Raw genomic sequence first — 15,055 nt, forward strand, 5'->3', positions numbered from 1 at the left:
CTCAACTTTTCTTTCTCCATGACCTAATAACATCCTTTAACACTTCCAAAGTTGCCTGACATTCTGTCCAAAGTTAATGCACCCTCTATTTTTCCTTTGAGTTCCCACAGAAGCTCCATGGGCAGTCAGGGCAGTCATTTTCCTCACCAGCTCATCTTTTGCTACACTGGCACAGGCTGCTCCTTCCCCTGTAAGATTACTTCCTTGAAATGTGTCCATCCTCCCAGGACGCCTTTGTTTTAAAGGGCTGTTTCCCTTAAAAAAATCAGTACCTTATTCGGTACTCCCCAAATCTGCATCCTAAATAGGCCAAAGTCTGCCCTTCCTAATTTCAATGTGGAAGTTTTGTTGCTACCCCTCCTTCTTTCACAAAACATTGAAATCTTGATTATTTCATGGTCACTGTGCCCCAGGCAGCCTCCGACCCCCACATCTGCCACCAGCGCTTCTCTGTTTGTGAGCAGCAGGAGACAGAGCTTTCCTTGGCAGTGGAGTGTTTCCAAAAATTCAGTAAAACAGAAAACTCCTTAACCCCAATGCAGCATTAAGAAGCAGCATTCTTTATTCAGCCGGATGCACGGGGGATAGCTCCTCCCAAAGCCGAGCGTGCTGAGTACAGGAAAGTTTCTGTTCATATTCTGTATTTTGCACACATATTCATTGATTGTCCTGGACTAAACACACATCTGATAATCATTCCCCCGGAATCATTAACGTATTTCCCCTCCCCTTTTGCATGCTCTCTTCTGTTCTGGGGGTCTCTCTGGTGGTCCCTGGTGGTCGTGGACCCCAGTGTTCCAGTGGGCCTGGCTGAGCTGGCAGGACACTGAGGCTGGTGAACTTCCAGTTCCCCTTCTGACACAATGAGCATTGTGTGGTTTCCATAGGCCTGGGGTTTTGGAGAACAAGCTCCGGTGTTAACTCACCTGGTGTAGATAATTTGTCATCTGGTAACATGAGGTCACAGAGTTATGTGAGGTCATCGAGCAGCTACAGCATCATAGACTGCCTCTGTGACATCCCAGAGCCTGCTGTGACATCATAGGGCAGAGGTCTGATATCCCAGAGCAGGCTGTGACATCACAGAGGGGCTGTGTGACATCCCAGGAGGGCTCTGTGACGTCACTGGGGTGGTCACTCCGCCCCAGCTCCCCCTCACAGTTTCTCCCAACAAGTCCAATGCTGTTCATGCCCAGCGGGGTCCCTTATCCCCTGGTATCCCCCCGGTCCACCTGGAGCCACAGCCCCCACCAAAGGACATTCCACAGGATCCCCCCCAGAGCCTGACATGGGGAAAAGGGGCCAGGGCTGTGTGACCAGGACATCAAGGACGTGGATTATCCAGGTCCCTGTGGCCTGGGTTGGGTTCCCCAGGGCAGGAAAGATGTCTGGCAGCTGGAGCAGGGTTAGGGAAGGGCCTCCAAGGTAGGGCTGGAGCCCTTGGGCTGTGAGCAGAGGCTGAGGGAGCTGGGTTTGTCCAGCCCAGAGCAGGGAAGGCTGAGGGGCTCCTCATCCCAGCCTGGCAGCGCCAGCAAGGAGGGGATGGAGAACACAGAGCCAGGCTCTTCACCCTAAGACAGCTTTGTGGCTGCCCCGGCTTTGGGATGGGCCCTGGGCCTGGAGCAGGAGCAGCTCTGGAGGGCCCCAAGGCCGGGGCTCTTGTGCTGGCCTGGGCAGATGGGATGGCAGCAGGGGCTGCAGAGCTCTCAGCACCTCAGCCCGAGGGGAGCAGGGCACCCAGGGAGCCTCCTTTGGCCTTGGCCAAGCCCCTTCCCCCATGGCTGGGGCTGAGTCCTGGCTGAGCTGCAGCTGCTGCTGTGCCCTGGCCAGGGGCTGAGGCCGTGGGGCCAGTGGCCAGAGCAGCCTGGGCTGAGCAGAGCTGTGGGGCCAGAGCCGGCTGGGCTGTGCTGGGGAGAGGCCCTTGGTGCTGCACAGAGCTCAGGGCAGCTGGCAGAGCTTGCAGGGAGCTGGGCTGGGCTCAGAGAGCCTGGCACAGGAACCATCAGTGTCCATCCCAGCCTGGCTGAGCGTGCAGGGCAGGACTCAGCCCAGGCCTTGTGGGGCAGGGCCAGCGCCTGTGCAAGGCATTGAAAACAGGCAAGTGTCTGAGAGAGGAGGCTGCTCTGTGCCCTTGGGGGCATGGACACAGCAGGGAGGGGGCCCAGGACATTTGTCTCCGCCCGCCTCTGTCCCCAGCCCTTGGCAGCCCTGGCTGCTGAGCCCAGCTTTGCCCTGGGCTGAGTTTGGCTGTGGCCCAGCTCCATCCTCCTGCGGGGCTCAGGGCCTGTTCCCGGCCATGGCCAGCCCTGGCCGGCCTCTCTGCTGGCCCAGAGGCCGGCAGAGCCCGGGGCAGGGCTGTCTGTGCAGCCCCACAGGTGCCACGGGCTCTGCAGGAGCTGGCAGAGGCTGCCCAGCAGGGAGGCCATGGGGCACAGAGCCCCAAGGCTGCTGTGGGCTCCACGGCACAGGGGCCGTTCCCAGCCGCAATGCTCCTGTCCTGGGCTGGGCCTGCACAGGGGCTGTGGCACCATGGCCGGGCCAGCACAGGGTCACAAAGGGGCCACGCAGCCGCTGCCGAGGCTGGCAGCAAGGCCGGGCACAGACAAGGAATTGCTGAGCATGGCCTGCGCTGGCCAGGGCTGACTGTGCCAAAGGCAGAGCTCAGCTGCCCTTGGTGGCTGCAGGAACACTCAGGAGCCCAAAGAGCCTCCATGGCTGTGCTGGAGACCAAGGCTGGAGCAGGGAAATGCAGGCTGCTGCGCCATGGGGAGGGCATTGAATTCCAGCACACACCTCAGCTCTCTGATGATCCCAGCACCATGCTGGGCCCTGTTTCAGGATGGAGCAGAGCAGATGTTGATGGCACAGGAGCCCTGCGGGGCTGGCAGGGACCTGCAGCTTGCAAGGTGCTCTGCTCTCCCTCAGCTCCTCTCTGAGAGATCCAATCCCAGTTCGGCACCTCAGGGCACAAGTGGCACTGCCTGTCCATGGGCACACAGCTGATATCTGCCTGGAAAGGGGCACAGGTTTAAATTCTTGTACATTTCATAATATACAAGGACATTTTTATTATCTGGGTCACTTGAGTACTTTTAAGAAATACCAAAGTCTTCCCTCCAGGAACAGGAATTTCCTGGAAGTGTATTGATGGGAGAAGGAGAAGAAATACTGATCTTCCCCTTTACTTGAGTCACCAATATTGTTTACTACATCATCTCTCTCTTCCTTCAGGTATTTCCACCTCTTCTGTTGAAATGGCCATGTCTAAGGACATCACTAGACCAGCTGGATCTATGTCCTTCCTGTTACTCCCAGATTTCCTCCTCCAGATGCTCTCTGGTCACGCAAGGGCCTCTCAACTGACTGGTTACATGCTTTGAGCTTCAGGGAGTTGCCCAATCTTTAAGAAGTTCAAATAAATATCACATTAATCAACACCTTACTTATATTAATATCTGTCACAGTATTGCCTTTTCTTATGTCTCTGTCTAAAACTGTTCCTGTATGGAAATCCCTTGGGGATGGGGGACATGTCAGATGCTGCTGGGACATCACAGAGAGCTGAGGGAAGAGCTGTGATGGTTATTAAACTGTTCAAATGTTCAACTTGTGTTTGTTGGCAAGAAACCTTTCTGTGCTTCTGAGTGTCACCAGTCCCTGAGCCCAAAGGACACAAACCTGATGAGTTGTGGTTCCCTGCAGGGGCCCTTGGACCTTGGCTCTGCACAGGAGAGCTCTTCATCCACTTTCCTGCTTTTCCTCCCTCTGGGCATGGAAGGAGCTCGTGCCTTCAGTGTGTGACTCGTGTGTGCAAAGAGCAAATCTGGGCAGAATTGGGGCAGGGAGGGTTTGGGGGGACCTTGGGACCTGTGCTGGGCACAGAAGGTGTTTTCCATTGCTCTGAGACTGTCTGCTGTGCAAAGTGGATTTAATATCCAGCAGAGGAATGAGTTTTGCATTTGATGGAGCTGTGCCTTCCCTTGGCTTTGCTGACTGACAAGAAATGAACACCCCTCTAGGTCTGGGGCAGCTCCTTCTCCAAGGAAAGCAGGTGGGAATTGGAGCCAAGGAGCTGAAACTTTGGCAAAAGGTTTAATAAGACATTCAATGAACACAAAACACTTCTCAAAGCTGTATATTGGTCCATTCAACTTCACAAACTCTAAGCCATCTGAGTTTTAAGTTGCTCAACATTTTCAAGAAGTCAGAAATAAAAGAACGAGAGACAGAAATAGAGAATGATGAAAAAGATTTGGAGAAGCACACACAGAGCTACCAACTCCTGGATTCCAGCACTGTTCAGATCGGAATTCCAAGAGGAGGTAGGGTCAAGATGTGTGCTCGCCTTGTGCTCAGCCTTAAATATCCCTTGTTCTTCCTGGGCCCTTCCCCCAGGTGGGACTTGGGGTCATTTGGTCACTCAGGAGCTGGGCTGGGGGCTCCAGAGGTGGCTGTGGAGCATTGCCTGTGCTGTGCCAGGGACTGGCAGACACTGCTGGGCTGGGATAGAGGCCCTGGGGGGATTGGGGTTCCAGGGCAGGGCAGGGCTGGGGTTCCAGGGCAGGGCAAGGCTGGACCTGCCCCTTCCTCCCCCACACACAAAATGTTTCCAGCCCACAATCTCCTCCAGTCTGTCACAACTGGCAGTGTTGGAGGTGAAATCCCAGTTGTGGCCACGGGCATCTGCAGGAAGAAGGACAGTTCTTTTCCATAGGAATGAAAGCCCCAGTTCTCGGTTTATTTCTGATTTAATTGCCTGGATTCTGTTTGGTTTTGTTGTTGCTTTGTTTCCTGTTTTGTGCCTGAAGTGTCCAGTCAAGAGCAGAGTGACTCTTGCCAAGGAACTTTGTGGTGCTGTTGCTCAATATTAAATCTGGTTTTTGCTGCTCCCTTGCTGGGGATTTTTTCAGCGCTCTCAAGCCCTCGTTGGCAACAGGGTGAAGGAGCCCTGGGCCAGGCTCTGGCCCTGGGGGACACGGGGACGCTGCCGGGGGGTCCCTGTCCCCTGTCCCGCCCCCCATGGCCCTGTGTCAGGCTCAGGGGTCGATCTCGTGGAACATCCTCTGGGGGAGGCTGCGGCGCCGGAGGCGGGGGGACCCGGGGGGACAGGGGACCCTGCTGTGCACGAGCAGCGTTGGACTTCTCTGGGGGAACTGGGAGGGGGGGCTGGGGCAGAGTCACCTCCCCAGTGACCTCACACAGCCCCTGTGATGTCACACAGCCCCTGTGGTGTCACAACCCACTCTTGGATGCCACATAGCTCCCTTGTGATGTCATAGGCCCAACTCTGCGATGTCACTCTGTGATGTCACAAAGCTGTGCTGTTACAGAAGATTCTGTGATGTCAGAAATTCACCCTGTACTATGACGTCACAAAGTCATCCTGTGACATCACAGTCTGTTCCATGATGTCATAGCCTGCTCTATGATGTCACACAGCCAACTCGGTGATGTCACAACCCACACTCTGATGTCACAGAGCCACTCTCTACATGACGGCAGAGTCTGCCCTATGGCCTCACACTATGATGTCACACCCTGCTGTGTGATGTCACAAGCCCCTCAGTGATGTCACAAAACCCTCCCTGTGATGTCATACTGCCACTCTGTAATGTCACAGCACACACTTTGACCTCACTGCCCGCTCTATGATGTCATACAGCCATGCCATGATGTCACAGCCTGCTCTCTGATGTCACACTGTCCCCTCTATCCTGCCATAGCTGCTTGATGACCTCACACAACACGCTCTGTGATGTCATAGCCCAGTCTGTGACCTCACACAACCCACGCTGTGCTGTCACACAGCCCCCCTCTGACATCACAGCTGCTCTGTGCCTCCGTGACACAGCCACAGAGGCGCTGCTGTGACACAGCCCCCTCTGGGACACCCCACAGCCCCTGCCAGTGCTGAGCCCCTGTGAGCTCTGTCTGCGCCCTGCTCGTGTCCCTGCGATGCCCTGGCAGTGCCCCAGCCCTGCTGGGCTGTGCACAGGAGCTGCTCCTGGCCACAGCTGTCTCTCTGCAGCGCTGCCCTTGCCAGGAGCTGCCTCTGGGCCAGGAGCCTGGCCCAGCTCAGCAGCACAGACACAGCACCAGGACGTTAATGACCCTCTGGGGCTTTGGTGCTCTTTGCATCAGACCCAGACCTCAGAGTGTGCTCAAAGAACTTCTCAAGAACTCAAAGTCAGATTCAAAGTCCAGACTTTCTTTAACTTTTAATGGGTCCCACTGAGGGACACAACTCATGTGAAAGTGTCCCCGGGTTCCAGTTAGAGCAGAACACTGGAGGCAGTGATGACAGCTGGGGACAAACAAGGCAAAGGTGTCTCTGGTGCTGAGCAAACCTGGATATCACCATGGTGTCCTTGGACCTGCATTGTCACACTGACCCACGGTTCCATGAGGTTCCCCAGTGTCACCATGGTCACTGTCAGAGGCTGGATGAGATCAGTGTCCCGAGACACCTTGGGTTGAGCTGTCAATCAGTCCCACAGCTGGGACAGCGCTAACCCGGCTCTGAACGCCCGAGCAATCACAAATCCCAGCTGGGGGGAGGCCCACGAAGGCCCAGGGGCTTAAAACCAAGGAGCACAAGGTCAGCCCCTGCTATGGAGTCTGCCTTCTCCTGGGGCTTGTGTCTCACCCACACTGGAACCCCAGGAGCTGGGAGCCACATGTGTATCTTTCTGTGGAGCTTCTGTCTCTCTGTCTCTCTGTCTCTTTCCTCTCCTTCTAATGCTCTTTCTATGGAACATTTTTGGGTCCCTGAACAACTAAGTGTTTAAGGCTGAGAGGTCCAGCTTGTTCTGGTGCTTTCCATGAACTGATTGAACTCTTGATTTATGAACCAATGCACTAGATGTGGAATCCTCTACACTGAACTCAGAAACAAACGCCCTCTGTCAGAGCATTTTCATCTTCTAGATCACTTTCAAGATGCCCATGGCGATGTTGCAATGATTATCACACAGCTCTCCATTTCTGGATGCAGGCTCTGCAGATTCTTTCTCTGCATTCAGTCAGGCTTGCATTTCCTGACAATTCCTGGTAGCCCGTCATGGTTTCTTAGGGCAGAACAGTAACAATGAAAACCTTACCAATGGCACAACTGCCCAGCCCACAAGGAAAAGAAAGAACAAGCTGTCAAGTTCTTCAAACATTTGTCCTGCTGTGCTGCAAGAGTTGAGCTGCACACAAGGTGTGGAAAGCCTAGAGAAGCTGCAGTTGGTGCCACATCTTGTGACAGAAGCTACACCTCGTTCTCCAGGAAAGGTTCCTGGAAAGAGCAAACAGGAGTGTGGAGAAGATTCTGGGAAAACTGAAACAGCTTTTAAGAAATGAAATGAAAATGGCAAGAAACAACTGAAGATGTTTTTCTCTGTTTATTTTTATGCTCCTCTTTTCCATCTTGCACTACTGCTCCATCCCCTTAATCCAAATAGATCTCATCTCTAAGATCCATGACTTGGCGAATTTTAGACACTCTAAAATACCATGAGCTACACACAGTTTGCCTTCCCCGTTTGTTTTTTTGGGTTTTTTTGTGGTTTTTTTTTTTTTTTTTTTTTTTTAACCATTGCTGGAGATGTAAATGCAGTGCCTGGGTCAGGTACAAATTCTGCATTCAGGGAATGTGCCCCGATAGGGTTTGATCCTCAGCGGGGACAATGCATGGCAGCGACCGAGGGGATTCCTGTTCCCCTGTGTAGGAGTCCAGACTCTGGGTCTGGGCTGACCAGGGCAAAGTTCCCGTGTATGGACAGGCTCAGGGGCTGCCCCCGGGGAGCGGGGGGCTGGGCGCGGGGGCGAGAAGGCAACGGAAAAACGGACACGGGGACAAACGGCCCCGGAGCTTCAGTTGCAGCGGCAGCAGCGGCGGCGGCAGTTGCAGCAGCAGCAGCGAAAGCAGCAGCGAAAGCAGCAAAACCAGTCACTTTGAGGACTCCCTCGCCCGCTGTCCCGCACCCTCTCCCGCTCTCCCTTTCCCGGTGTCCCCTCCTCTCCCAGTCCCCCTCTCCCCTTGCCGGGCCATGTCCCCAGCCCGCCCCCGGCCCCAGGCGGGGCGGCCCCGTCCCCGCCCCGGTTCCCGGCCCCGTCCCCGTCCCCGCCCCGGTTCCCGGCCCCGTCCCGGTTCCCGGCCCCGGCCCCGGCCCCGTCCCCGTCCCGGTTCCCGGCCCCGGCCCCGGCCCCGTCCCCGTCCCGGCCCCGGCCCCGTCCCCGGCCCCGTCCCCGTCCCCGCCCCGGTTCCCGGTCCCGTCCCCGTCCCCGGCCCCGGCCCCGTCCCCGTCCCGGTTCCCGGCCCCGGCCCCGTCCCCGTCCCCGGCCGTCCCGCCGGGGTCTCGCCTCCGCCCGGCTCTGGTCGTGCTGGCGGTGGCGCTGCTGGGCGGGCATCAGTGCCTGGAGCTCGGGCGGCATCGCCGCCCTCTGGCTCCGCCTGGCCCGAGCCCGGCCCCGGCCCCGACGTGGGCTCCAGTCCCGGCCCCGGCCCCGGCTCCTCCCGGGCCCCGCGGAGGACACACGCGGCGCGGCCGCTCCCGCCGCCCCCGCTGCGGCTTCCCCGGCCCGAGCTCCGCCGCTCGGCAGCGCGGCCGTCGGCCCCGAGCCGCCGCTGTCCCGTTCCAGGGACAGAACGCCTGGGGAGGGCCGGCCCGGGGCGCTCGGGGAGCGCTCGGGGGCCGCTCCTGGCCCCGGGCCGAGCGCTGACAGCCCCGTCCCGCCCGCAGGGAAGGCGCAGGAGGAGGCCCTGCAGGAGCGGTACCGGCTGGGTTCGCTGCTGGGCAGCGGCGGCTTCGGCAGCGTCTTCGCAGCCACGCGGCTCTCGGACGGCGCCCCGGTGAGCGGCGGGGCAGGCGGCGGGCGCAGGAGGAGGGGGCGGAGGAGGAGGAGGAGGAGGAGGTGGAGGAGGAGGAGGGGGATGGGGCTGCGCAGGGCAGGCGGGCGAGCTCAACTCGCTGCTCTCCCTTGCTCGCAGGTGGCCATCAAAAGGGTGCCAAGGAACCGCGTACAGCACTGGGGCGAGCTGGTGAGTGAGCGTGGCCAGCGGCAGAAGCTGGGCAGGGATGAGCCGAGGCCCGGCAGGGTGGAAGCCACCAGGACACCTCGAGGGAGAGCGGGCGTGGGGCCAGCGCAGGGCGCAGAGCATCCCGGGCTGGGTGAGGGGTTCCTGACCCCCGGCACGGCATCAGCCCCACTGATGGCATCGCGCTCCTCCCGCAGCCCGACGGCACCAGCGCACCCCTGGAGGTCGTGCTGCTGGACAAGGTCTCCACTGGCTTTCCTGGTGTCGTCCAGCTGCTGGAATGGCTTGAGCTCCCCAACGACATCGTGATGGTGCTGGAACGCCCAGAGCACTCTCAGGACCTGCACCATTTCATTCGGGAACGGGTGGTCCTGTCCGAGGAGTTGGCGCGGGATCTGTTCCGCCAGGTGCTGGAGGCCGTGCGGCACTGCACCAGCTGCGGGGTCCTGCACAGGGACATCAAGCCCAAGAACATCCTGGTTGACCTGGCCACCGGGCAGGCCAAATTGATTGACTTTGGCTGTGGCACCTACCTGCAGGACACAGCCTACACTCGCTTTGCAGGTGAGCCCACACAGGGGTGTGCTCTCAATCCCGTCATCTCATGGCCCAACACCTCACAGCCCAAGCTGGGTGTGGCAGCGGGGATTCTCCCTTTTGCTGCCCTTCATGGCACTGAGATTTCAGCTGAGCTGCTTTTGAGCAGGGCTGGGTGAGGAGCCAGCTTCCAGCCCTGCTGGCAGCCTTTGCCCACCACTCTGGGCAGGACTGAGGCTAGGGCTGGGCAGCCAGCCCAACAAAAACACCCATGGGTGGGGTAGCAGAAAGGGGTGGCCAGAACCTGTGTCCCAGCCGGTTTGGGGTGCAGGTGAGAAAGGGCTTGGACTGCTCCACTCACCTGGTTTCTTTTGGCTTCATAATGGTTTTTGGGGCAGTGCAGGCAGGGAGGATGAGGGCATGGTTTTCCCAAGCACTGAGTGGGATTTTCCTCCTCATGGTCGGGCCTTGCCAGGGCTTCCACTGCTCTCTTCCAACCCCAGTGGCTTCTTTTCCATCCCCGAGTCTGTACACCTGTACACAAGTCCCAGGTGCTGGCGAGAGGGCAGCGGTCACCCCGTGTGCCACTGGGGCGGCCCCCACACACCCGGGGATGCTGGAGCCAGGCTCAGGGAGCAGCAGCGTCCCCCTGATGAACCCCATCTGTATTCCATAGGAACACGGTCATACAGCCCCCCGGAATGGACCCAGTTTGGCTGGTACTACGGCAAGCCAGCTACCATCTGGTCCCTGGGCATCCTGCTGCACCAGATGGTCTGCGGGGAGCACCCTTTCAGGAGGGGCTGGAACATCAGCTGTGACCATGAGCTCTCGCTGCCAAGACGGCTCTCTCAAGGTGGATCCTCATCTCTGGCCACGGGGGCAATACCAGTGCTGGGAGACAGCAGCAGCTCGTGAGCATCCCTCTCTGGCAGCTGCTGAGGAGGTGGCACATGTCCTGCTCTCCTGCTCTCCTCCAAAACAGGGAATTGATGGGGAAGTTTAGGCCCAGCTCTGAGCACATCCAGCATGGCCTGGGCACGGGAATAGTGGGGCAAAGCCAACAGGAGCCTTCTCCAACTGACCGGTGGTTTCTGGTTTCTCTGTCCAGAGTGCCAAGATCTGATCAGGAGGTGTTTATCCATGCTGCACTCGGACAGGCCCTCATTAGAAGAGCTGTTCCGTGATCCCTGGCTGCAGGATATTGATCTGCCCTAGAAGAAGGGAGAGAGCCACAGGCACACTTTGATGCAAGGCCCTGGTAAGTTACAGCTCCACACATGCCTTGGCAATCAGAAGCAAAGGAACCCGGACATTTTGTCCAGCCTGTGTCACTGCCCAGGGGTCATCAGATGGGAACACGCAGCCCTTGTGCTGGAGCTGAGCTGCTCTGCCCAGCACTGCTGGCCACCATCCGAGCTGGTTTTGCTTGTCCTGGTTCCCTGACAGCTGGGGCCCTGGGCAGAACCCTGACAGCCTGGGCTCACCCCAGGGAAGGAGAAGAAGCCCCTGGAGAAGCTGTACCAGGTGGGGCTGTTGCTGCTGGGGACAGTGAGGACGACATCAAAAATGACAACCTCTTCCTCCACCTGGTCACCGGCAGCTTTGGATGATGGACTTTGATTCTGGCACCTTCTCCAAAGCCAGGCTCCACAGGGAATTTGCAGGTGAGTCCACACACAGGGGGATGCTCCCAGATTTGGGCATTGCACAGCCTGGCCTGGAACCAAAGGTTCCCCCTTTGCTGGGGAGGATGCAGCTGATCGTTCAGTCGGCTGCCAGGCTGCTTTTGGCAGGGCTGGGGGGATGGGCTGGGGTGCTGATGAAATGGGAGTGGGCTCCTGGCCCTGCCAACAGCCCCAGCACCCACCGTGCCCCGGGCTGGGGCTGGGGCTGGGGCAGCCAGCCCGACACAAAGAAACCCCCATGGTGGGAGCAGAGGTGGGACTCCAGAACCTGTGCAGGGCCTGCTTTGCTTTGCAGGCAAGGAAGGGCTTGGGCTGCTCCACTGCCCCTCTTTACTTTGGGATCACCGTTATTTTGGAGGGCAGTGCAGGGGGAAGGGAGACAGCCTGGGCTTCCCTCACCTGTGGGTGGGTTTTTTCCCTGGCATGCAGGGGTTGGGCCTTCCTTAAGCCCCTGACAGAGATAAGATTTTTGACCTTTTTTCTTGTTCCCCTTTTTGTCTGTAATCTATTTTCAATAATTTGTTGTGTGTTTTTCTAGAGGAAGCGTTCCAGGTGGGGTCCAGTCTGGATGGGGAAGTGCTTGGGAGCAGCTGTGGCGTGGGTGGGCCGTGCCCTTGGAGAAGGCTGAGGACATCGTTTGGGACCAGCTTTTCTTCCAGCGGGGGATGGCGTGAGGTGGGTCCGGTCTGCTTGGCATGGTGGGATCAGAGCTTTGGGGAGATGGCAGCGAGCACAGGAGCATCCTGCTCTGGGCAGCTGCTGAGGGCTGGATGTGCCGTGGCCGGCTGCAGGCTGGGCACATGTCCTGCCCTCCTGCTCTGCTCCCAAAGGCAGCAGGGATGGGCAGCTCTGGGCACAGCTCTGGGCACGGCCAGCATGGCCTGGGCACCGCAGACAGCTGGGACAAGGGGCCAGGAGCCTTCAGCTGACAAGCGCTTTCTGGTTTCTCTCCTTGCAGCCGGGCTCTGCAGGTGCTGAGGCTGCTCTGGGCTGTGCCAGGGCTCTGCTGGAGCTCAGCACCGGGCCGCAATCAGCCAAAGAAGAAATGGGGTGACCTGCAGCACAGACCTGCTTGAGCATTTCAGCAACACAGCTCAAGTTTGCAGAGTGTACACCTCCAAGGGCAAACATGCCACCACCCAAAAATTAAACTTGTTCAATAGCTTCTGAAATGAAATCAATCTGGGATGACCCCAAATGACATTTTGCAGCTTGCTCAAGCTGTAGCTCAGCCCTTCTCTGAACTGTTTTCTCCCCCACCTGCCTTTTACTTCCCAACTGCTCCCTCTTGTCCCCCAGTGAGTTCCCAGCCCATGGCAGTCTCCATCACACTGTTGCCTTCCTTGGTGCCCCTCACCATGAGGAAGGCCGAGCCCCAGGCTTAGGGACTCATCCTGTCACTGGTTGAGGAGCAGCAATGTCTCAGAGGTCCAGTGGGATTTTAGTGTCATTCAGAGCTGCTTTCCAGCCCTCAGCTGTCCTCACTGCTGAGTTCCCACTCCCTTTTCCTCGTCCTTGCAGCAGGATGAGCTCTGTGAATCCCCTTGAGCCTCCCCACTCTTCCCAGCCCACGCACCCACCTCAGTTATGCTGAAGCTGCAGCTTCTCTGTCTCCTGTGGCACACCAGTCCAGTCCCCTGTGCGGGGAGCCCCAGCCCCAGAGCACAGCACTCAGCAGTGCACTCCGGGCTGGAGCAGCTGCCCTGCAGCCATGGCTTGGCTCTTTGTGGCAAGGGAATGCTCCCTGTTTGCAGCTGTCCCTGCAGGATGGCCCCATGGCAGAGCCCAGCCGGGCTCCCACTGCAGCCCCTGAAGCTTGGGGCAGACAGTGGTCCCAGAGCTGGGGTTCACGGGGAGCACCCGGAGCTGTGGCTTTCAGTCAGTGTTGGCAAATGTTGTGTTCTCATCTCCTGCAGCCTGTGGGGAAAGCAGCCTGTGCTGCCAGGCCTGTGTGTGCCAGGGGCTCTTGGATGTCTCTGTACCCATGGACAGAAGGCTCTGTGTGTGCCAGGGGCTCTTGGATGTCTCTGTATCCAGGGACAGAAGGCTCTGTGTGTGCCAGGGGCTCTAGGATGTCTCTACCCATGGACAGAAGGCCCTGTCTGTGCCAGGGTTTCCATAATGTCTCTGTACCCATGGGTATGGAATAGCATGGACACTGAAAGTGTCAGTCCCGTTGCTTGCACGCTCCTTCCTTTGTGCACAAGACACATCCAGGCACACCCCCATGTACAGATACATTAAAAGGACAGGGAGGGACAGAGATTTCCCACAGTACTCCAACTTTGGCATAACTCACCTTTTAGCTGGTGGCCGGGGGATTTTTTTTCCCAGCTCTGTGTGAGAAGGTGTCCAGGAGCTGAAGCAGCAGCATTTAGAAGCAGTTTCAGGATTTCTAGGCAGGAAGTGGAGCTGACAACCATCCACGTAACTTGCCGTATTCATCAGGATGTGCTGCTGGTTCTTTGGGAATATGGCCCAATGGAGAGACGAGACTTGGAAAAATCCCAGCTCTCTGTGGGTTTGTTCAAAGGGGGAGCAGCAGAAACACTTTGTGTGTGCTTTGGGGACACAAGGTCCAAGGAGCTGCGGTGGCAGAGAGTGACCTGGGCTGGTGGCAGGTGAAGTCCTGGTTCATGGCATCCCAGAGTGGCACAGGACAAAGCTCCAAGCACTCCCAACCCCACTGATGAAGTCTTTGTGATGCTGCACATCCTATAGGAAAAGCTGCTGTCACACAATGCACTGGGATTTCTAAGTTTCATTTTAATTACTTTAGGTCCAAGTTTCAAACTGCAATGTTTTTGTTCTCAAGACACAGTCGTGCACAATCCATCTCTCATCCTCCTATTGCTTCAACACCAATTTAAAAAAATAAATCTTAATATTGGAAACAAAACCCAATGTCTTTAAAAAAAGAATGCTGGGGTCAGTCAGTAAGATGGATCCAGGCCATCAGAACAGGCACAAAGTAAATGAGTTCTCCTTTTAAAAAGATCAGTTACCTCTTAAATCCAAAGTTACAGAAGATTTCATTACACATTTGTTTCTTTTTGTTTTCTCTTTCATATTTTTCTCATTTTTAAAATTTTTTTCTATTTCTTTTTAAGTAGATAACACATCATGTAAAATAGGTAAGATTTTTCAGCAAAAATCAGATTTTTCAGCAAAAATAAGATTTACAGCAAAATAAGATACATTTCTGATAAACAATGAAAATATTTACTCCTCTGTTTAATTTTCTCTGGATACCCTGCGGTAAAAAATCTAGCAGATATGAGAAGAGGTGTCAAGTGTTTGCTTTGGACTAAGCTGGAGTTCAGCACTGCTGACATCCTGATCCAGCCAAGAGTTGCAGAATTCTTTTGCACATCCCGAATGTGTTTGCAGGCACAGCACCTGCAGTGCTGACACACCAGTGCACGTGAATAACTCTGTTACTCCCTCACAGAAGTTGGGCTCTGCCCCAGAGCCAGGTGCTCCAGCCCTTTGCTCCTGGTTCCCGTGGGGAGCAGCTCCCTTCCCTCTGGCTGAGCTGCTCAGGCAGAGCCCGGCAGCTCCTGGCCCTGCAGGGCTGAGGCTTTTCCCCGTGGCAGGGCACAGAAGGATGGAGCAGCACCGCTGAACACGGGCACACACAGGGACCAGCAGCAGCTGCCTTTGGCCACCTGAGGCTCCAAGGCCCAAACTCAGAGCAGACAGGGCTGGAAGAGACTCACAGGCTCCCTGCTGGCTGTGCTGCCCCACTTGTGCCCACCTGGGAGCCCCCAGGGCCAGCAGGGACTTGAGATGGCAGCGCTGGGCTCCT

At 57.0% G+C, this 15,055-nt stretch overlaps 1 protein-coding gene across 1 annotated transcript in view; it reads left to right on the top strand.

Moving 5' to 3' along the window:
• Nucleotides 1–9,173: 9,173 nt before the first annotated feature.
• LOC137465947 (serine/threonine-protein kinase pim-1-like) overlaps nt 9,174–15,055 on the top strand; it is a 175,895-nt gene continuing 170,013 nt past the window's right edge. Inside the window, exons 1-2 of the mRNA XM_068177911.1 lie at nt 9,174–9,586; nt 10,236–10,415. Of these exons, the coding sequence (XP_068034012.1) occupies nt 9,331–9,586; nt 10,236–10,415 (436 nt within the window). The 5' untranslated portion in view covers nt 9,174–9,330. The remainder of the gene's footprint in view (nt 9,587–10,235; nt 10,416–15,055) is intronic.

Source organism: Anomalospiza imberbis, unplaced genomic scaffold (genome assembly GCF_031753505.1).
Source record: "Anomalospiza imberbis isolate Cuckoo-Finch-1a 21T00152 unplaced genomic scaffold, ASM3175350v1 scaffold_120, whole genome shotgun sequence".
NCBI lineage: Eukaryota > Metazoa > Chordata > Aves > Passeriformes > Viduidae > Anomalospiza > Anomalospiza imberbis.